This window comes from Saccostrea echinata, unplaced genomic scaffold (assembly GCF_033153115.1).
Source record: "Saccostrea echinata isolate AGI-Se365-2 ecotype Australia unplaced genomic scaffold, CSIRO_AGI_Sech_v1 ptg000025l, whole genome shotgun sequence".
NCBI lineage: Eukaryota > Metazoa > Mollusca > Bivalvia > Ostreida > Ostreidae > Saccostrea > Saccostrea echinata.
This window is the reverse complement of record NW_026889774.1, coordinates 12954006-12977454: the sequence shown is the minus strand read 5'-3', so window position 1 is coordinate 12977454 and position 23449 is coordinate 12954006. Positions and strand designations below refer to the sequence as shown.

The following is a 23449-nucleotide window of genomic DNA, read 5'->3' as shown; positions in this document are numbered from 1 at the left end:
ATCTACCTGTTCAAAGATCAAAAGATAGCGACCTGTCAATCATACGAGGGGAACAAAAGGTGTTAGTTTAATTCAAAAGCATAGGCAATCAATTTTTAATAAAAATTCTCATAAACAATACGGAGAATCTAGGGCTATTTCAAAAGTGGGTACCAGATACCCACTTTTAACTCAAAGACCTTAGATTCTCCAAAAATCCTTTATGGGGTTAAAAATTTTATTTCTGACCCTATCTGAAGGTTCTTTATATCATTTTCTTCGTCTTTTCAAGACGAGAAAGAATATGTAATCAGATTTTCAGTGGGGTATATAATAAAAATTTCAGCCCCTCAACTCCTTTGAATTTGGACTTAGAAAATTATTCGTCTTTAGTGAGGGCTGCAATATGGTCTCAAGTCACTTATTCAAACATGAATATAACTTCAATATGCTATTAGTTTAATTCAAAAGCATAGGCAATCAATTTTTAATAAAAATTCTCATAAACAATACGGAGAATCTAGGGCTATTTCAAAAGTGGGTACCAGATACCCACTTTTAACTCAAAGACCTTAGATTCTCCAAAAATCCTTTGTGGGGTTAAAAATTTTATTTCTGACCCTATCTGAAGGTTCTTTATATCATTTTCTTCGTCTTTTCAAGACGAGAAAGAATATGTAATCAGATTTGTTGTAGGATATCTAATAAAAATTTCAGCCCCTAAACTCCTTTGAATTTGGACTTAGAAAATTTCATCGCACTATTTAAAATGCTTTTTAGAGCTTTTTTTCTGAATGTATCAAGAAATATGGACATTCTATATATCACTAATTACATCTTACAGAGCAGAACACACTGATATCAAAGATATTATCATATCTCAATTTAAAGGGAGGTTAAGCCCCTATTAGGAGTTTTCGGAGTGCGTTAAAAAATTCTAAGTCCAAATTTCAGAGTTTTAAGGGCCTAACATTCTTAAAAGATCTTATATGATAAAATTGATTACATATTCTTTCTCGTCTCATTGAGACAAAGAAAATGATGTAAAACACATGAGGATAGCTCTACAATTAAGAATTTCAGCCCCAAAAAGGAATTATTTCAAAGTGGAAATTAGGGTCATATGAAACTCCCAAAAATGAACAAGTTTTTTAGGGTCCAAAATTTTATTTCTGATCCTATCTAAAGGTTCTTTATATCATTTTCTTCGTCTTTTCGAGACGAGAAAGAATATGCAATCAGATTTTCAGTGGGGTATATAATAAAAATTTCAGCCCCTCAACTCCTTTGAATTTGGACTTAGAAAATTATTCGTCTTTAGTGAGGGCTGCAATATGGTCTCAAGTCACTTATTCAAACATGAATATAACTTCAATATGCTATTAGTTTAATTCAAAAGCATAGGCAATCAATTTTTAATAAAAATTCTCATAAACAATACGGAGAATCTAGGGCTATTTCAAAAGTGGGTACCAGATACCCACTTTTAACTCAAAGACCTTAGATTCTCCAAAAATCCTTTATGGGGTTAAAAATTTTATTTCTGACCCTATCTGAAGGTTCTTTATATCATTTTCTTCGTCTTTTCAAGACGAGAAAGAATATGTAATCAGATTTGTTGTAGGATATCTAATAAAAATTTCAGCCCCTAAACTCCTTTGAATTTGGACTTAGAAAATTTCATCGCACTATTTAAAATGCTTTTTAGAGCTTTTTTTCTGAATGTATCAAGAAATATGGACATTCTATATATCACTAATTACATCTTACAGAGCAGAACACACTGATATCAAAGATATTATCATATCTCAATTTAAAGGGAGGTTAAGCCCCTATTAGGAGTTTTCGGAGTGCGTTAAAAAATTCTAAGTCCAAATTTCAGAGTTTTAAGGGCCTAACATTCTTAAAAGATCTTATATGATAAAATTGATTACATATTCTTTCTCGTCTCATTGAGACAAAGAAAATGATGTAAAACACATGAGGATAGCTCTACAATTAAGAATTTCAGCCCCAAAAAGGAATTATTTCAAAGTGGAAATTAGGGTCATATGAAACTCCCAAAAATGAACAAGTTTTTTAGGGTCCAAAATTTTATTTCTGATCCTATCTAAAGGTTCTTTATATCATTTTCTTCGTCTTTTCGAGACGAGAAAGAATATGCAATCAGATTTTCAGTGGGGTATATAATAAAAATTTCAGCCCCTCAACTCCTTTGAATTTGGACTTAAAAAATTATTCGTCTTTAGTGAGGGCTGCAATATGGTCTCAAGTCACTTATTCAAACATGAATATAACTTCAATATGCTATTAGTTTAATTCAAAAGCATAGGCAATCAATTTTTAATAAAAATTCTCATAAACAATACGGAGAATCTAGGGCTATTTCAAAAGTGGGTACCAGATACCCACTTTTAACTCAAAGACCTTAGATTCTCCAAAAATCCTTTATGGGGTTAAAAATTTTATTTCTGACCCTATCTGAAGGTTCTTTATATCATTTTCTTCGTCTTTTCAAGACGAGAAAGAATATGTAATCAGATTTGTTGTAGGATATCTAATAAAAATTTCAGCCCCTAAACTCCTTTGAATTTGGACTTAGAAAATTTCATCGCACTATTTAAAATGCTTTTTAGAGCTTTTTTTCTGAATGTATCAAGAAATATGGACATTCTATATATCACTAATTACATCTTACAGAGCAGAACACACTGATATCAAAGATATTATCATATCTCAATTTAAAGGGAGGTTAAGCCCCTATTAGGAGTTTTCGGAGTGCGTTAAAAAATTCTAAGTCCAAATTTCAGAGTTTTAAGGGCCTAACATTCTTAAAAGATCTTATATGATAAAATTGATTACATATTCTTTCTCGTCTCATTGAGACAAAGAAAATGATGTAAAACACATGAGGATAGCTCTACAATTAAGAATTTCAGCCCCAAAAAGGAATTATTTCAAAGTGGAAATTAGGGTCATATGAAACTCCCAAAAATGAACAAGTTTTTTAGGGTCCAAAATTTTATTTCTGATCCTATCTAAAGGTTCTTTATATCATTTTCTTCGTCTTTTCGAGACGAGAAAGAATATGCAATCAGATTTTCAGTGGGGTATATAATAAAAATTTCAGCCCCTCAACTCCTTTGAATTTGGACTTAAAAAATTATTCGTCTTTAGTGAGGGCTGCAATATGGTCTCAAGTCACTTATTCAAACATGAATATAACTTCAATATGCTATTAGTTTAATTCAAAAGCATAGGCAATCAATTTTTAATAAAAATTCTCATAAACAATACGGAGAATCTAGGGCTATTTCAAAAGTGGGTACCAGATACCCACTTTTAACTCAAAGACCTTAGATTCTCCAAAAATCCTTTATGGGGTTAAAAATTTTATTTCTGACCCTATCTGAAGGTTCTTTATATCATTTTCTTCGTCTTTTCAAGACGAGAAAGAATATGTAATCAGATTTGTTGTAGGATATCTAATAAAAATTTCAGCCCCTAAACTCCTTTGAATTTGGACTTAGAAAATTTCATCGCACTATTTAAAATGCTTTTTAGAGCTTTTTTTCTGAATGTATCAAGAAATATGGACATTCTATATATCACTAATTACATCTTACAGAGCAGAACACACTGATATCAAAGATATTATCATATCTCAATTTAAAGGGAGGTTAAGCCCCTATTAGGAGTTTTCGGAGTGCGTTAAAAAATTCTAAGTCCAAATTTCAGAGTTTTAAGGGCCTAACATTCTTAAAAGATCTTATATGATAAAATTGATTACATATTCTTTCTCGTCTCATTGAGACAAAGAAAATGATGTAAAACACATGAGGATAGCTCTACAATTAAGAATTTCAGCCCCAAAAAGGAATTATTTCAAAGTGGAAATTAGGGTCATATGAAACTCCCAAAAATGAACAAGTTTTTTAGGGTCCAAAATTTTATTTCTGATCCTATCTAAAGGTTCTTTATATCATTTTCTTCGTCTTTTCGAGACGAGAAAGAATATGCAATCAGATTTTCAGTGGGGTATATAATAAAAATTTCAGCCCCTCAACTCCTTTGAATTTGGACTTAGAAAATTATTCGTCTTTAGTGAGGGCTGCAATATGGTCTCAAGTCACTTATTCAAACATGAATATAACTTCAATATGCTATTAGTTTAATTCAAAAGCATAGGCAATCAATTTTTAATAAAAATTCTCATAAACAATACGGAGAATCTAGGGCTATTTCAAAAGTGGGTACCAGATACCCACTTTTAACTCAAAGACCTTAGATTCTCCAAAAATCCTTTATGGGGTTAAAAATTTTATTTCTGACCCTATCTGAAGGTTCTTTATATCATTTTCTTCGTCTTTTCAAGACGAGAAAGAATATGTAATCAGATTTGTTGTAGGATATCTAATAAAAATTTCAGCCCCTAAACTCCTTTGAATTTGGACTTAGAAAATTTCATCGCACTATTTAAAATGCTTTTTAGAGCTTTTTTTCTGAATGTATCAAGAAATATGGACATTCTATATATCACTAATTACATCTTACAGAGCAGAACACACTGATATCAAAGATATTATCATATCTCAATTTAAAGGGAGGTTAAGCCCCTATTAGGAGTTTTCGGAGTGCGTTAAAAAATTCTAAGTCCAAATTTCAGAGTTTTAAGGGCCTAACATTCTTAAAAGATCTTATATGATAAAATTGATTACATATTCTTTCTCGTCTCATTGAGACAAAGAAAATGATGTAAAACACATGAGGATAGCTCTACAATTAAAAATTTCATCCCCAAAAAGGAATTATTTCAAAGTAGAAATTAGGGTTAGATGAAACTCCCAGAAATGAACAAGGTTTTTAGGGTCCAAATTTTTATTTGTGACCCTATCTAAAGGTTCTTTATATCATTTTCTTCGTCTTTTGGAGACGAGAAAGAATATGTAATCAGATTTGTTGTAGGATACCTAATAAAAATTTCAGCCCCTCAACTCCTTTGAATTTGGGCTTAGAAATTTTCAGTGCGCTAATTAAAGTGCTTTTTGGGGCTGTTTTCTTTAAATTTCAAGCAACATACACATACTTTATATCATTATGTTCATCTTACAGAGCAGAAAACAATGATACCAAAGATATTATCATATCTTGATTTAAAGGGAGTTTTAGCCCCTATTAGGAGTTTTCGGAGTGCGTTAAAAAATTCTAAGTCCAAATTTCAGAGTTTTAAGGGCCTAACATTCTTAAAAGATGTCTTAAGATAAAATTGATTACATATTCTTTCTCGTCTCATTGAGACAAAGAAAATGATGTAAAACACATGAGGATAGCTCTACAATTAAAAATTTCATCCCCAAAAAGGAATTATTTCAAAGTAGAAATTAGGGTTAGATGAAACTCCCAGAAATGAACAAGGTTTTTAGGGTCCAAATTTTTATTTGTGACCCTATCTAAAGGTTCTTTATATCATTTTCTTCGTCTCTTCGAGACGAGAAAGAATATGTAATCAGATTTGTTGTAGGATACCTAATAAAAATTTCAGCCCCTCAACTCCTTTGAATTTGGACTTAGAAATTTTCAGTGCGCTAATTAAAGTGCTTTTTGGGGCTGTTTTCTTTAAATTTCAAGCAACATACACATACTTTATATCATTATGTTCATCTTACAGAGCAGAAAACAATGATACCAAAGATATTATCATATCTTGATTTAAAGGGAGTTTTAGCCCCTATTAGGAGTTTTCGGAGTGCGTTAAAAAATTCTAAGTCCAAATTTCAGAGTTTTAAGGGCCTAACATTCTTAAAAGATGTCTTAAGATAAAATTGATTACATATTCTTTCTCGTCTCATTGAGACAAAGAAAATGATGTAAAACACATGAGGATAGCTCTACAATTAAAAATTTCATCCCCAAAAAGGAATTATTTCAAAGTAGAAATTAGGGTTAGATGAAACTCCCAGAAATGAACAAGGTTTTTAGGGTCCAAATTTTTATTTGTGACCCTATCTAAAGGTTCTTTATATCATTTTCTTCGTCTCTTCGAGACGAGAAAGAATATGTAATCAGATTTGTTGTAGGATACCTGATAAAAATTTCAGCCCCTCAACTCCTTTGAATTTGGACTTAGAAATTTTCAGTGCGCTAATTAAAGTGCTTTTTGGGGCTGTTTTCTTTAAATTTCAAGCAACATACACATACTTTATATCATTATGTTCATCTTACAGAGCAGAAAACAATGATACCAAAGATATTATCATATCTTGATTTAAAGGGAGTTTTAGCCCCTATTAGGAGTTTTCGGAGTGCGTTAAAAAATTCTAAGTCCAAATTTCAGAGTTTTAAGGGCCTAACATTCTTAAAAGATGTCCTAAGACAAAATTGAATACATATTCTTTCTCGTCTCATTGAAACGAAGAAAATGATGTAAAACACATGAGGATAGCTCTACAATTAAAAATTTCATCCCCAAAAAGGAATTATTTCAAAGTGGAAATTAGGGTTAGATGAAACTCCCAGAAATGAACAAGGTTTTTAGGGTCCAAATTTTTATTTGTGAAACTATCTAAAGGTTCTTTATATCATTTTCTTCGTCTTTTGGAGACGAGAAAGAATATGTAATCAGATTTTTTGTAGGATACCTAATAAAAATTTCAGCCCCTCAACTCCTTTGAATTTGGACTTAGAAATTTTCAGTGCGCTAATTAAAGTGCTTTTTGGGGCTGTTTTCTTTAAATTTCAAGCAACATACACATACTTTATATCATTATGTTCATCTTACAGAGCAGAAAACAATGATACCAAAGATATTATCATATCTTGATTTAAAGGGAGTTTTAGCCCCTATTAGGAGTTTTCGGAGTGCGTTAAAAAATTCTAAGTCCAAATTTCAGAGTTTTAAGGGCCTAACATTCTTAAAAGATGTCTTAAGATAAAATTGATTACATATTCTTTCTCGTCTCATTGAGACAAAGAAAATGATGTAAAACACATGAGGATAGCTCTACAATTAAAAATTTCATCCCCAAAAAGGAATTATTTCAAAGTAGAAATTAGGGTTAGATGAAACTCCCAGAAATGAACAAGGTTTTTAGGGTCCAAATTTTTATTTCTCATCCTATCTAAGGGTTCTTTACATCATTTTCTTCGTCTCTTCGAGACGAGAAAGAATATGTAATCAGATTTGTTGTAGGATACCTAATAAAAATTTCAGCCCCTCAACTCCTTTGAATTTGGACTTAGAAATTTTCAGTGCGCTAATTAAAGTGCTTTTTGGGGCTGTTTTCTTTAAATTTCAAGCAACATACACATACTTTATATCATTATGTTCATCTTACAGAGCAGAAAACAATGATACCAAAGATATTATCATATCTTGATTTAAAGGGAGTTTTAGCCCCTATTAGGAGTTTTCGGAGTGCGTTAAAAAATTCTAAGTCCAAATTTCAGAGTTTTAAGGGCCTAACATTCTTAAAAGATCTTATATGATAAAATTGATTACATATTCTTTCTCGTCTCATTGAGACAAAGAAAATGATGTAAAACACATGAGGATAGCTCTACAATTAAAAATTTCATCCCCAAAAAGGAATTATTTCAAAGTAGAAATTAGGGTTAGATGAAACTCCCAGAAATGAACAAGGTTTTTAGGGTCCAAATTTTTATTTGTGACCCTATCTAAAGGTTCTTTATATCATTTTCTTCGTCTTTTGGAGACGAGAAAGAATATGTAATCAGATTTTTTGTAGGATACATAATAAAAATTTCAGCCCCTAAACTCCTTTGAATTGGGACTTAGAAAATTTTCGAAGTCCAAAATAATATTAATAAGGTTGTAAATTAATATTTTCTATTCTACAATTCATTTGATTATATATTCTTTTTTGTCTCAATGAGAGGAAAAAAAATGATATAAAAAACTTTAACCTAGCTCAATAAATAAAAGATTTATACCCTTATGAGTATGTTTTTCACATGCGTCGAAAATTTCAAAGTCCAAAAATACAGTAAATTAGCTCATAGAATTTTTATTTTTTAAGTTACAATGAATCTGATTAGATGTAATTCTTTGTCTCACTGAGACGAAGAAAATGATATAAAAAACTTTTACCTAGCTCTATAAATAAAAAATTTATAGCCTTATGAGTATGTTTTTTATACGCGTCAAAAATTTCTAAGTCCAAATAACACTCTTTAGGTTATAAAATTTTTATTTTTTAAGTTACAATGAATCTGATTACATATTCTTTTTTGTCTTAATGAGACGAAGAAAATGATATAAAGTATTTTGTTGTAGGTCAATAAATAATATATTTTTAGCAAAGTGGGTATTGAATACCCACTTTTATGATTGACCTTAATTTTAAAGGTTTTTTGGAGCTAACTTTTTTATTTTCAAAGTTAAACTAAATCTGAATAGATATAATTCTTTGTCTCACAGAGACGAAGAAAATGATATAAATTTTTTTTACCTAGCTCTATAAATAAAAGATTTATAGCCTTATGAGTATGTTTTTCACACGCGTCTAAAATTTCAAAGTCCAAAATTACATTAAATAAGCCCATAAAATTTTTATTTTTTAAGTTACAATAAATCTGATTAGATATAATTCTTTGTCTCACTGAGACGAAGAAAATGATATTAAAAAGTTTTACCTAGCTCTATAAATAAAAGATTTATACCCGTATGAGTATGTTTTTTACACGCGTCGAAGATTTCTAAGTCCAAATAACACTATTTAGGTTATAAAATTTTTATTTTTTAAGTTACAATTAATCTGATTACATATTCTTTTTTGTCTTAACGAGACGAAGAAAATGATATAAAGAATTCGGTTGTAGGTCAATAAATAATATATTTTTAGCAAAGTGGGTATTGAATACCCATGTCAGATTGACCTAACTTTTAAAGGTTTTTTGGAGCTAACTTTTTTATTTTTTAAGTTACAATAAATCTGATTAGATATAATTCTTTGTCTCAATGAGACAAAGAAAATGATATAAAAAACTTTTACCTAGCTCTATAAATAAAAAATTTATAGCCTTATGAGTATGTTTTTTATACGCGTCAAAAATTTCTAAGTCCAAATAACACTATTTAGGTTATAAATTTTTTATTTTTTAAGTTATAATTAATCTGATTACATATTCTTTTTTGTCTTAATGAGACGAAGAAAATGATATAAAGAATTTGGTTGTAGGTCAATAAATAATATATTTTTAGCATAGTGGGTATTGAATACCCATCTTTAAGTGGGTATTGAATACCCACTTTTAAGATTGACCTTAATTTTAAAGGTTTTTTGGAGCTAACTTTTTTATTTTTCAAGATAAAATAAATCTGATTAGATATAATTCTTTGTCTCAATGAGACGAAGAAAATGATATAAAAAAGTTTTACCTAGCTCTATAAATAAAAAATTTATACCCTTATGAGTATGTTTTTCAAACGCGTGAAAAATTTCTAAGTCCAAAATTACATTAAATAAGTCCATAAAATTTTTATTTTTTAAGTTACAATAAATCTGATTAGATATAATTCTTCGTCTCACTGAGACGAAGAAAATGATATAAAAAACTTTTACCTAGCTCTATAAATAAAAGATTTATAGTCGAAAAACCTGTATTTTTCACTCGGCGTACGAAAATTCCGGACTTTCATACCCGACTTCCGGACGAACCGGATGTCCAACCGGAAAAAAAATTAGATATCTGTAATCTACTCGTCAATACGAATCAAAGGACACCTCACACATTACGAAATAACGACTTTGAAAATTCCCGGATTTTCACTCTGGACCCCCTCTCCCGTCCGGAGGGGTGGGGACAGAGTTTCCGAAAGTACCCCAAAATGTTCCCCTGGTGGAGTACTACTGCCCCACACCCCGAGTTGCCACCTGGGACCCCCCTAACCCGGTCAAAATAGGCGGTGGGCACTCAGTACCCACTTGAAAAAAAGTGGGTACTGAGTGCCCACCGAAAGTGGGTACTGAGTACCCACTTTAGCAAAAGGTCAAGCTGTTGAGCTTGTATCTGAAATAAAGATCACATGTATTAAGTTGAGAGAGTGTGCTTAAGGACATTGGCAAGTCAAGGTTTTCCGGAGAAAGAAGGTTTAATACATGGGTTTTTTCACTTATAACATAGTGATTGAGAGTGATCTCCCGTGTAGAATTCTCTAAGCGGTGGAAACCAATAAAGCGTATGTTACAGAGGTAAACAAAAGCACGATTACTTCCTTCAACGGGTAGAATCATCTATACAGCAAGAAAGAAAAGTAGAAATGGCTTTGTTGTACATTGTATTCAGGGACAAAGAGCCAATAGGTCGTCATTTACGATAGTTGTGCTCAATATGCTGGGAAGGGCAAATATGTGACATATGCTGAAAGGTAGGCCGACTGAGAACAGTTCTTAGCTAGGTCGTGTGAAGGAAGCAGTATTTAGTAACTACGAATAAAAAATAAAACAATGCCAATATTTTTGTTACAATGTGTTTCAATCAATTAAGTCAACTACATGATAAAAACAATCAACCAGTCTCTTGATCAATTTTAGCTGTTAAGGGAAGCAACTCAGAAATAATGATCGGTGCCGGTATATCCATGTTTTGTTCCGATATATAATTTTTAGCCATAATTTCTAGAAGTCATAGGAAATGAAGATACAATAATGTATATAATACAAAAACTGTATGAAATAAGTGGGTTTTGGAAAAATATTATGGTGAAAAATTATGTAGGTCCCTTTTATCAACATTTTACATAGGAAATGCATTGAGAAGTGTAAAAACATCGATTTCACAAAATCTAAAAAAGAAGGTTGGATTGGTAGGTTAAAAGGTCCAGAATATAGCCTATTTAGTACATTTAAACCTACTCAAGAGTTCTTGAAAAATTCTATACGATAACCAGGAACCTTGCCAATGTCCTTAACTATTCATGATACATATTGACAATCAAGGGCCTTTTGTGTGCATGTAGGGAGAAAATAATTTAATGTTGAAATAGGAAAACATTTATCACACATTTTAGTACAGTATTTCTTTAGTTCAATAATTTCTTTACCTTGCTGTAAATGGATGACATCTTTATATCAGGAATACAAGTACATATGTCCATTAAATGTAAATATGGAGTAAATTTTTGTAACAATGTTGTCTGTAAAAATTTTTTGCTAATTTGCAAAACCTCTGAAAACTTTTCCTTTTTTTGTAGCTGATGAGTGGTTCTGGATTTTTGAACTCATTACAAACCTTTCCTAAGGATACAATAAATGAGGAAACTGTTGAGCTTCTGCAGCCTTACCTGACAATGGAAGACTATAACTTTGAATCTGCCAAAAAAGTCTGTGGAAGTGTGGCTGGATTGTTGTCTTGGTCTACAGCTATGGCATTTTTCTATGGAATAAATAAAGAGGTTTTGCCTCTAAAGGTACATATATAGAATCATAGTTTTATTTTTAGAACTTTATCACATAGTTTCAAATAGAATTTGATCTCTAAGTTTCAAGTTTTTACTATAGGCAAATTTAGCAAAACAAGCAGCAAGATATCAAATAGCATCTAAAGAACTTGATGGGGCCCAAGCACAGCTGGATGAAAAACAAGCAGAACTTGACAAAGTGCAAGCACTGTATGATGCAGCAATGGCAGAGAAACAGGTGCAGATTTTTTGTAATTTTTTTTATTATACACTACGTCATGGTCTGTAACTGCAACAGTTTTTTAGATCACTTGAGTCATTCAGATGACTTTTTTCCAGCAATTTTGTCAATTTGATAACTATTATGTATGGTCCTTAAACTATTGAACATTTTCAAGTTCTCATGAAATATGGGTCCGTTTTCAACTGAATTTGCTTCAGAATATCCTTTGGTGACAGTGTGTAATGTTCCTATATAAACAGTGCATGTTTTGGAGTGTAACAGGTGAAATTGACACACTGAGAGAAAACTTATTTTCAACTAATGTTCCAGTGGAAGTTGACAATGGCTTTCCGAGTTGTGTCAGATTCATCTATTACCCTTCAAAACATGCCCAATTATTATACCAATTATTATACCAAGTATCTGTTTAAAACAAAGAAATGTTGGAAATTGTTATTCAGTTCTTGTTTTGAAAGGCTTTCAAACTTGCTGCTTTCATTTTTCTCAATAAAAAAGCTTCAGAGTGGATTCATGGACTTCTTTTAAAATTGTTAAGTACTTAAAAAGTCCTTATCCTTCATAATTTTGTTACTTCTACACCCACATTTTTCTTCTGTTTGTTGTTTATGCAATCAGTCCAATTTACCTGTTTGATAGGCTTATTTTCAAACATAAGTGACATGTTGAGAAATCTAGGGCAAACTGTACATACATATATTACAATTGATGAATACTATCATTTATTGAACACTCCTAATTCACAGATCTTAGATTTGGCTTTTACGTACCTAAAAAGAAGTTGCTGTCAATACACTGTATTATTGTAATAACATTTCTTTGTGAAGGCTTTGTTAGATGATGCAGAGTCCTGCAGAAGGAGAATGATGGCTGCTTCTGCTTTAATTGGAGGTCTTGGAGGGGAAAAGATACGATGGACACAGCAAAGCAAACAGTTTAAGTCCCAAATTGATAGGTACAGCATAAAATAGAACATTTCAACAGTATTATAAGTATTAAACAAGTCACTAAAATAAATAAATTATTATTACTATTATATAGTTCTTGGATAAAGGGGAAAAAATTAATTTCGTAGTCTAAATCCCATGACAGTTCTGGACAGTGGATTCAAAGTGTATTTTTAGCTCATCCGAGCCAAGAGCTCTTTGATCAAAGTATATCTATAGTGTCAGGATATATTGTCTGTAAACTTTTTGACATGGAAAAAATTTTTAAAACTTTTTCTAAAGCTGCAGGACCAAAAAAATATATACTGTCAAGACGTAATTATTCGCCACTTCAAAATGGCCATTATACTTTTTACATTGCACACCTTGATATTTAGGATCTGTCAAACAATTAACAATCTTACCTCAATACTTTGTTAATTGCCTTTCATATTTAATGCTTCCATTAATCTGTTAGGTATTGTTTTATACAGGTCCTCAGTGTAGGAGGTAGATACATTTTCCCAAGCAGTCCGAATTTCTGCCGTAAACTGATTTTTCGTGTTAATGAATTCGGCATGGGTTTATAGTGTTCTTTTTTATAGTAATCAATTGTTCTTGATAATATTGAGGTCAGGAGACTGGGCAAGCCATGATGTTGTAATTATGTTTTATTGGCAATGTATTTTTTACTAAATTTGCTCTATGAACAGGAGCAGTGTCGTTCATATATCATACTGGTTGTCTAGAAAATGTCTGGCTTAAACAGGCCAAAGGTTGTTGTCTAATATATCAATACATTTTCTTGCATTTACAGGGTTGTCCCTAAGTCCCCGGGACTGGGGAATTTCCCCACCTTTAATGACGTAATCCTCCAGTTATTCTGGTATTCCCCCTTAATCCCCTGTTAAGGGAGGAACCCTTAGGGAAAACCCTGATTTATGTTACCTACATTATTTAAAGTCCTATTCCTTTTATACACAGTTTGTTTTTATATCTATCTAATCCCTTCCTTCCTTTCCCATCCTCGTCGATTTTCTACCTGTCTCGTTTCAACAAACTTTTTCACAATGCTAGATATTGTAGACCTAGAGATTCCTAATATTCTCTCCAATTCTGATGTATTTCTATTCTTTCTATGCGCATTTACAGTCATACTGCAGATGGACTTATCTAATTCTTTTCCCTCCTGACCCATGTTGTTTTATATAAATTTATTGAGAAAAAATACAGCAGACAACAAAAATACTGTGTATACGTCATCAATTTTAGCATCACAACACAAAGATAAAAATAGAAAGGGAAAATCTTTTGTCTAATAATAGCGCTCAGCCCTACTTTAGCGAACATGTGAAAAAAAGTGACGCAATTTGGGCAGAGGTGGAGAATAATTATGTCCTTTGACGGTATATAGTAAAAAATCAATAGTTCAGCATCCTTATGTTGTGTAGATGTTATTTGTTCAATTCATGGCTCCTGGGACAAGGATGACAATAGGGATCAAAGTCTTACATAGGAAAATGTATATATATATATATAGTTTGTTTAAAGTAAGGCCCCAGGAATTAAGTTGTGGTCACAGTAAGGGGACAAAGATTAATTTATACAGAAATCGAAAACAGAGCCACAATTTTGTTGGTCTAAAAACTTTTTACTCAATCCCTAAAGGGGGCTTGAGATATATCTAAAATGATGCTGGTTCATTGATTTACTTATGGTTTAAACACCTGAAACTATATAAATTAGGTTAAACAAATTTCTAGAATCAAAAATGCAGCTTATTTTGAAAATGTCTGTATCTTGAATTTTCAAAGATATTAAGTGTTAATTGCTGGATTATGATTTAAGGCAAAGATTAATGAGTAGGGGTGAAACGATACACCTCCTTCTCGGTTCGATACGTATTGTATAATTTTGTCTCGGTTCGGTTATTTTCGATACGATACATTTTGATAGCAGGAAACAAATTCAACGTTGTTTTATGCTTTCTTTTTCTAAATCTAGTCACATATTTTACGAATTTTATTTGCAAATTGACTAGAAGAAATTGATTAAAATTATTTGACTGTCAAAAATTATTTCACAAGCTATCAGTCATCAAAAATTTACGTTTTCTATACTTATTTATACTGATTAACGTGTTTACCTTATGCCAAACCCGACTGAATAACGATCCCGACTGAAAAATGAACCGAACCGAAAATTAGAGATTTTGCACCGTGTATCAAACCGAGAAAAAATACCGCGGTGAATCGATACCGCGGTGAACCGTTTCACTCCTATGAATGAGTGATACTCCGCAGCCACAACAGAGATTTGCTCTTTCTTACATTTGCATGTATCAGTAAGTTTTCACTCGGTCAAAATGCCATTGTACATAATGTACACTATCTTTCTGTATCTTGGTATTTTACAGACTTGTTGGAGACATTTTGCTATGCACTGGCTTTTTATCCTACTCGGGACCCTTCAACCAGGAATTCAGGAATAAACTGATTGAGAACTGGCAAAAAGAATTGTACCAAAGAAGAATACCATTCACCAATGACTTGAATTTAATATCTATGCTGGTGGACAATGCTACAGCAAGTTATATATTTAGTTATTAAATATGTTAGATATATTAGTAGAGGACCAGAGGAGGTTGTGCACTGTTAATGTGTCTGGCTATAATTCAATTATTGGTCCTTGTAAACATTACTTCATTTGTAGTTCTTTCATTATTATCCCCCCCCCCCTTTTTCTATATGTATAGTAATGGGGGTGTCCGTCTGTCTAGCTGTCCGTCTATCTGTCTTTCTGTACAATAGTCACTACTATCAAAAAATAGTTGATAAAAGGCAGCAAGTCAGTGACCTGGAAATTTTTTTAAAATTGATAGTTGCTAAATATTTTTTGAAAGTATTTTTTAGCTTACCTGAGCTAAAGGCTCAAGTGAACTTTTCTGATTTGTCTGTTGTCTGTCATTAATTTTTCACAATTTCATCTTCTCCTCCAGAATTAATGGGCCATTTTCAACTAAATTAAGCTTGAGTATCCTTTGCTGAAGGGGGGTTCAAGTTTTTAATATGAAGAGCCACGTACGTCCTCTTTCCAGGGGAGATAACTTAAGAATTTGTGAAAATTTGGTGGCATCTTTTAAAAATCATCTTCTCAAGAACCACTAGCTGGACTAGAAAAGATGAAATTTATATGAAAACTTCCTCATAATATTCATAGCATTTCTGCTTTTCAAAACTACAAGCATTGTAGTTCATTTATATTCATCGTTATTTTTGCCCATTACCTGTAGAGATGCAGCAAGTTTTTCTTCATGGAGAAGGCAACATTACACTTGAGTGATTTTTTTTTCCCCTAAAGATTGGTGAATGGAATATTCAAGGACTACCAAATGATGAACTTTCTATTCAAAATGGTATAATTACAACAAAAGCTACAAGGTTCCCATTACTTGTGGATCCTCAAGGTCAAGGCAAATCCTGGATAAAAAATCGAGAAAAAGATCATGATCTGCAGGTAAGTCAGTATTTCAGACAAATGCATAAAAGACTTGTGATCTTTGTTATAAATACCTACATGAGATGGATATTGTCAAAACATTACAAATAAGTATCTCTTTTCTATTACATCTCATACTAAACATTAGGAACTTTGTTTAAGTCAACTGTAAAGATGCTCTGTTAAGTAGAGCACTTAAAAATTATAAACAAAAACAAAAACATTCTCTTGTTTAAACATTTTAATTTCACAGACTTTATTCATTTACCTTGATGATAGGTCACTTCCCTGAATCACAAATATTTTCGAACTCATTTGGAAGATTCTCTGTCACTTGGACGTCCACTTCTGATTGAGGATATTGAGGAAGAACTAGATCCAGCTTTGGACAATGTGTTGGAAAAGAATTTTATTAAATCTGGTTCAACATATAAGGTAGGATCATTGCTTTTAAGCATGATTTTTTAATTTGAAAAGGTTTTCAAGATATAGTTGAGTTTGGTATTGAGTTTCAAGTAAATGCATGGGATGGATTAATGTTTATATGATTTAAATAAAAATCACTATTAGTATACAATTAATTACCCCTTATGAGGTCAACATGGTGAAATAAGAACCCGAAACCTGGCCCACGAGGTGACCTGACCTGACCGAAGCCTTAATTACTAAATCAATTGTGAATTAGAACTATGGACTGTTATTATCAGTGTTCCATCGCGATTCGCTAGTGAAGTTGTTTACTTTTCACCTGCAAGTCTTGTAAGTTTTTGCATCGCCGATTTATTAAAACACTCAGTGATTGTCAGTAATTATAAACATGCTTTTTTATAAATTCACAAATACCATTCCAGAGTACAATGACAATCTGGTGTAGACTTTTACTGTACAAGAGAGCCGAGTCTGCATTCATCGAATTTAACATTGTAACGAGAGTTTCAATGAAAACAACAAAAGTTATGACACAACTAAAGGCCAATAGTGTTCTGTCCTAAAAATACTATACATATTTTATAACTGCATTTTTGTAATGTACAATCGTTACTGTATGCATGATTTTTTTTTAATTCGAATGGAATTTGGATTAACAGGTCATTTTTAGTGGTCATTATTTTTACTGACCGGTCATTATACCCAACGTGCAATGATTCCTAGGTCATTATTGCTGTAAACGGTACTTTTGGAGTCATTATTGAGTTTAAAAGCCTTCTAACAAGCCAGTCAAATTTGAGTATTCTTAATGGAGGTATAATAAACCAAAATATTGAACAGTTTAAGGTTTTAGGTCACCTGAGTTATTCAGGTGACCTTTTGCAATCTGTTGTCATCTGTCCCTCGTTCTTCAATCGTAAACTTTTGAACATTTTCAGCTTCTTCTCTGGGACTGCAAAACCAATTTCAACAAATTTTATGTTAGAGTTTGGGCAAAGGGGGAAAAAGTTTAATTTTATGTTCCCTGGCCTGAGGGGTGGGGCCAAAACCATTCAAATTAATACAATTTTCAAAAATCTTTCTCTTTACTCCTGGACATCAAGCAGTCAAATTGTTGCCATGATTAGAATATACAATGAGGCTTTATTAGTCCCCTACCGGTGAAACCGGAGGGGACTATAGGTTTCCTCTGAGTCTGTCCGTCCGTCTGTCTGTCAGTCTGTCCCACTTGGTTTTCCGCACTTTTTTCCTAAACGCTTGCAGATATTGAGCTGATTTTTGGTATGTGAGTGTATCTTGATGAGTTACAGATCAAGTTTGCATTTCATTCCGCTTCATTGATTTTTGGTGAGAAGGGGACTAGTATTGCTAATGCAATACTCTCAGAATGCTTGTTGATTATATAGTGAAAATGCATCATTTCTTTTTTTTAAAAAAAAAATCCTCCCAGGTATTAAGCGAACAAACTAAATGCGATTTCCTGGATGAGTGAAAAGCTTCAAGCACTACCGGGACCTAACCTGCATGGATCATCTAGGGATGCACATTACTAGGACTGTTTTTGACCTACATTTTCTAGATGAGTATGCAAGTTCATGTTTTTGAAGCAGTTTCATTGTAATGCACACTACAAGAATTGTTTTGAATGCTGGATCTGAATTTACTGAAGAAGGTTCCTTCCCAAGTAATGATAAGTTTGGTATATAGTGACCAAACTTCATTTATGATTCATCAAGGGATATACACTATAGACTTACTTCAGATGCTTGATTTGACTTTTATTTTCCAGGTGTATGAAAGGGTTATAGTTTAAACTGGTCCATACCAAGTAAATATAAGCCTTATGGTAACTGAACTTGATTTGAGTATGCTTGATACTGTGGCTGCAGACTACCAGATATGCTTTTGAAGCTGAATCTGACCTATATTTTCAGAGTGTTTTAACTGTTAAATTTTTTTGGTGCAGGTCCATTTTTAGCTCACCTGAGCTGAAAGCTCAAGTGAGCTTTTCTGATCACCTGTTGTCCGTCATCCATCCGTCCGTCTGTCCGTCCGTCTGTAAACTTTTCACATTTTTGACTTCTTCTCAAGAACCACTGGGCCAATTTTAACCAAACTTGGTACAAAGCAACCTTGGGTAAAGGGGAGTTTAAATTGTAAAAATGAAGGGCAAAGTCCCCTTCAAAGGGGAGATAATCAAGAAAATACAAAAATTAGGTGGGGTCATTAAAAAATCTTCTTCTCAAGAACCACTGGGCCAGAAAAGCTGAAACTTATCTGGAAGCATCCTAAGGTAGTGAAGATTCTAAATTGTTCAAATCATGACCCCCAGGGGTAGGGCGGGGCCACAATAGGGAATCCAAGTTTTACATTGAAATATGTAGTAAAAATCTTTAAAAATCTTCTTCTCAAGAACCACTGGGCCAGAAAAGCTGAAACTTACTTGGAAGCATGCTGGGGTAGTGTAGATTCTAAATTGTTCAAATCATGACCCCCGGGGGTAGGGCGGGGCCACAATAGGGAATCCAAGTTTTACATTGAAATATATAGGAAAAATCTTTAAAAATCTTCTTCTCAAGAACCACTTGGCCTGAAAAGCTGAAACTTATGTGGAAGCATGCTGGGGTAGTGTAGATTCTAAATTGTTCAAATCATGACCCCCGGGGGTAGGGCGGGGCCACAATAGGAAATCCAAGTTTTACATTGAAATATATAGGAAAAATCTTTAAAAATCTTCTTCTCAAGAACCACTGGGCCAGATAAGCTGAAACTTACTTGGAAGCATCCTGATAGTGTAGATTCCAATTGTTCAAATCATGACCCCTGGGGATAGGGCGGGGCCACAATTAGTACTACGGGGGGGGGGGGGGGGGGGGGGGGGAGAAATCAGGTGAAAAACAGCAAGACCAAAGTTACTCAGGTGAGCGCTGTGGCCCATGGGCCTCTTGTTAAATATTATTTAGATCCTGCCTGGACCAAACTTGTTAGGATATTGTATATGGGATGCACACTACCATCAAACATTTATTTGGAGTGCAAATTGTGAAATTCATGGCCCTAAGGTCAGGGGTTCTGGAGATGGGTGTGGGTCTATTGATCAAATAGTGAAAATGCATTGATTCTTTGAAAATCCTCTCTGCTCCTAGGTTTTTAGCTCACCTGAGCTGAAAGCTCAAGTGAGCTTTTCTTGATGATCACCTGTTGTCGGTCTGTCTGTCTGTAAACTTTTCACATTTTTCATCTTCTTCTCAAGAACCACTGGGCCAATTTTAACCAAAGTTGGTACAAAGCATCCTTAGGTGTCAGAAGGGAAATATAAATTGTTAAAATGAAGGGCCAAGCCCCCTTACAAGGGAGATAATCAAGAAAAGACACAAAAAGGGAGGGGTCATTAAAAAATCTTCTCCAGAACCACTAGGCCAGAAAAGCTGAAACTTATGTGGAAGCATCCTGGGGTAGTGTAGATTCTAAATCGTTCAAATCATTATTCCTAGGGATAGGGTGGGGTCACAATTGGGAATCCAAGTTTTACATTGAAATATATAGGAAAAATCTTTACAATTCTTCTTCTCAAGAGCCACTTGGCCAGAAAAGTTGAAACTTATGTGGAAGCATACTGGGGTACTGTAGATTCTAAATTGTTCAAATCCTGGTCCCCCGGGGTAGGGTCAGGTCACGATAGGGAATCCAAGTTTTACATTGAAACATACAGGAGAAATATTTAAAAATCATCTTAAAAATCTTATATTAGGGCCAGAAAAATGAAACTTATGTGGAAGCTTCCTGGGGTAGGGTAGATTCTAAATCATGGCCCCAGTGTGGAGCCACAATGAATATTACCAGGGGGAAATCTGGTGAAGAACAAGCAGACCCGAAGTTACTCAGGTGAGCATTGTGGCCCAAGGGCTTCTTATTGGTAGATAAAGTAAGTGCACAGTTTTGATGAGCAAGAGTGCCTCTTTTAAATTGTGAAATTCATGGCCCCTGGGACAGGGGTCTTGGTGTTAGGGACTCTATTGATAATATAGAGAAAATGCATTGTTTCAAAAATCCTCTTCTGTGTTCCTGGACATCTGGGAGAGAAACAGAGTACAGAATTGTAATGAGCAAGGGTATTTTTACCAGATTTGTGAAATTTTGGACCACTGGATTGGGCTCTTTTGGTGCTGGACAGGACTCTACTGATCTTGTGATACAGTGAATTTTGTACTCAACTGATTGAAATTATTCTCATTTGCTATTCACTTGTGAAAATTAATCACCGTAAAAAATGTATCTGATAGGTCCATTGAATAAAACAATTATACAAGAATTTTTTATGTATGATACAAAAAGTACTTTCAAAGATTTAATGACCGGTAGACTTTTAAATAATAGGTATGAAATAAAATTGAGACAAAAATACCTTATCTTTGTACTTAAAATGTTCTGCAAAGACATAGAGAAGCCAATGTGAGAGAGAATTGGTTTATTACAAGTGCTCAAGCAATATAGTTTTGTTTAGTCTGTATGGTGATAGTCACCATTGGGAGTGTATTAGCACTGGCAAGTAAATAGATCTACTTTATGATTTGTAACTGAGTACTAGACTTACTATTTTGTTGATCCTTGATCATCCTATTTCTCTTGCTAATAGGTAACATATCTTCATCTATCAGTTTTTATTTTATTTTGTACTTGTATGGATCCTTCACAGTGTTGCATTATATTAAGGTGACTGTTCAGGCCCTTGGGCCTCCTTTTTTTGGCAGGAGGGGGGTATCAAATCTGTTGACATCAGACTCTGTAGCTTGGTGTGGAAAGTGCTCGACTTGCATGGTGAGGGTACAAGGTTCACCATGTTTAATTCAAAGTCGTAACAAGCATAGCACCAAGTGGTATGGGAGGATGATCTTGTACATAATATAAAAACTTTTGTTCTCAGTGTGATTTGAAACTTTCCATTCCTGAGAAATAATTGAGCCCTCAAACAAAAGAAAACCACGAGTGGATTTTAATTAGTGATTAGTCTCTCATTGCCATACGGTTCACATTGCTTATAATCTGTTTTGTCTTAATCTGATAGGTCAAAGTTGGTGACAAAGAATGTGACATAATGAAAGGATTTTACCTGTACATGACAACAAAGTTGGCAAATCCAGCCTATACTCCAGAAGTAAGATTCATTTCAGAGGCTTATTAGCTCTTCTGAGCCAAAGGCTCAAAGGGCTAATGCTACATGGCCATTTGTGCGGTGTGCGTAAACTTTTTAGAATATGGGCCATAACTCAAGAACCCCTTGGCCAATTATTGTCAAATTTGTCACAGGGTATCCTTGGCCCAAGGGCTCCCATTTAAAACTAGGATTGTGACTCTTAAACAAGGGGAGATAATTAGGAAAATAGAAACAAAAGTACTGGTTGTTAAAAAATCTTCTCAAGAACCACTGGGCAGATTATCACCAAACTTACACAAAAGGATGAGGATATGTTGTAGATTAAAAATTGTTCAAGGGATCACCCTGGGGCAAAGGGCGTGGTCTCAAGGTCACTTCAAAGTTGACCAAAAATTACATTTTATTAAAATGTTGATATTTTGCTTACTGTAAGGACTAGGATCATCAAATCTTGTCAGTTGATGCATCTAAGGACCTCATATCATGTTGACTCAGAAGTAGGTCACGGTGACGTACTTTTTAAATTTTGCGGCCATTCTTTTTCAAAATGATTTAGAGGCATATTTTGAACAATTTAAGGCCTATGATCATCAAACTTTGTCAGTTGATGCATCTTGGGTCCTCAGAGTATGCCAACTAAAAATTAGGTCACCTTGACCTACTTTTTGAATTTTATGGCTAATCTTTTTCAAAACAGCTAAGGTCATTAATTCGAATACTGAGAGGTTTAGAATGCATCTTGGGGCCAAACTTTGTCAGTTGATGCATCTTGGGTCTTCGGAGTAAGTCGACCAAAAAGTAGGTTACCGTGACCTACTTTTGAAAATTTATGGCTTTAATTAAATATTTTCAGATACTAATTGGCTTAGGATCATCAAACTTTGTCAGTTGATGCATCTTGGGTCCTTGGAGTACGACAACTGAAAAGTAGATCATCTTGACCTACTTTTGAAATTTATGGCTGTATTTAATAATTCAGGTACTAATTGGCTTAGAATCATCAGACTTTGTCAGTTGATGCATCTTGAGTCTTTGGAGTACGTCTACTGAAAAGTAGGTCACCGTGACCTACTTTTCAATTTATATGACTATAATGAAATATTTCGGGTACTAATTAGCTTAGAATCATCAAACTTTGTCAGTTGATGCAACTTGGGTCCTTGAAGTAAGTTGACTGAAATGTAGGTCACTGTGACCTACTTTTGAAATTTTTTGGCTTTATTTAAATATATCAGGTACTTATTGGCTTAGAATCATCAAACTTAGTCAGTCGATGCATCATGGGTCCTCAAAGTATGTCATCTGAAAAGTAGGTCACTTTGACCTACTTTTGAAATTTTATGGTTATAATTTTAAAAATATTTTAGGTATTAATTGGCTTAGAATCATCAAACTTAGTTGATGTATTTTGTGTCCTCAGAGAAGTGATAAGAAGGTCACCATGACCTACTCTCAGGTACTAATTGGCTTAGAATCATCTTGGGTTCTTAGAGTGTTTCATCTAAAACGTAGGTCATGATGACCTACCTTTGGAATTTCAAGACTTTATCTAAATACATGTATACAGGATACTTAGAGGCTTCAAATAGAAGTGATAGGTTGTACAGTTTAACAGAAGAGCAATTCAAGGCCCTTGGGCCTCTTGTTTGTAAAATGTCACATTTTACGTAAAACTTACATAAATTCTGAATACTATGCAAGCATTTTTTCCACATGGTATTAACTTGCGCTTTGTACGCAGTCGCAAATTTTCTGCGGAATTACTTATATAAGTACATTTAAAGCATATAGTAACAATGTAA

General features: G+C 33.4%; 1 protein-coding gene across 1 annotated transcript in view; it reads left to right on the top strand.

The window, feature by feature from the left end:
• Positions 1 to 23449, top strand: part of LOC133192042 (dynein axonemal heavy chain 8-like) — a 229870-nt gene that overhangs the window by 168277 nt on the left and 38144 nt on the right. The window contains exons 64-70 of the mRNA XM_061327885.1: positions 11192 to 11407; positions 11499 to 11636; positions 12467 to 12594; positions 14982 to 15150; positions 15926 to 16081; positions 16343 to 16498; positions 21558 to 21647. Of these exons, the coding sequence (XP_061183869.1) occupies positions 11192 to 11407; positions 11499 to 11636; positions 12467 to 12594; positions 14982 to 15150; positions 15926 to 16081; positions 16343 to 16498; positions 21558 to 21647 (1053 nt within the window). The remainder of the gene's footprint in view (positions 1 to 11191; positions 11408 to 11498; positions 11637 to 12466; positions 12595 to 14981; positions 15151 to 15925; positions 16082 to 16342; positions 16499 to 21557; positions 21648 to 23449) is intronic.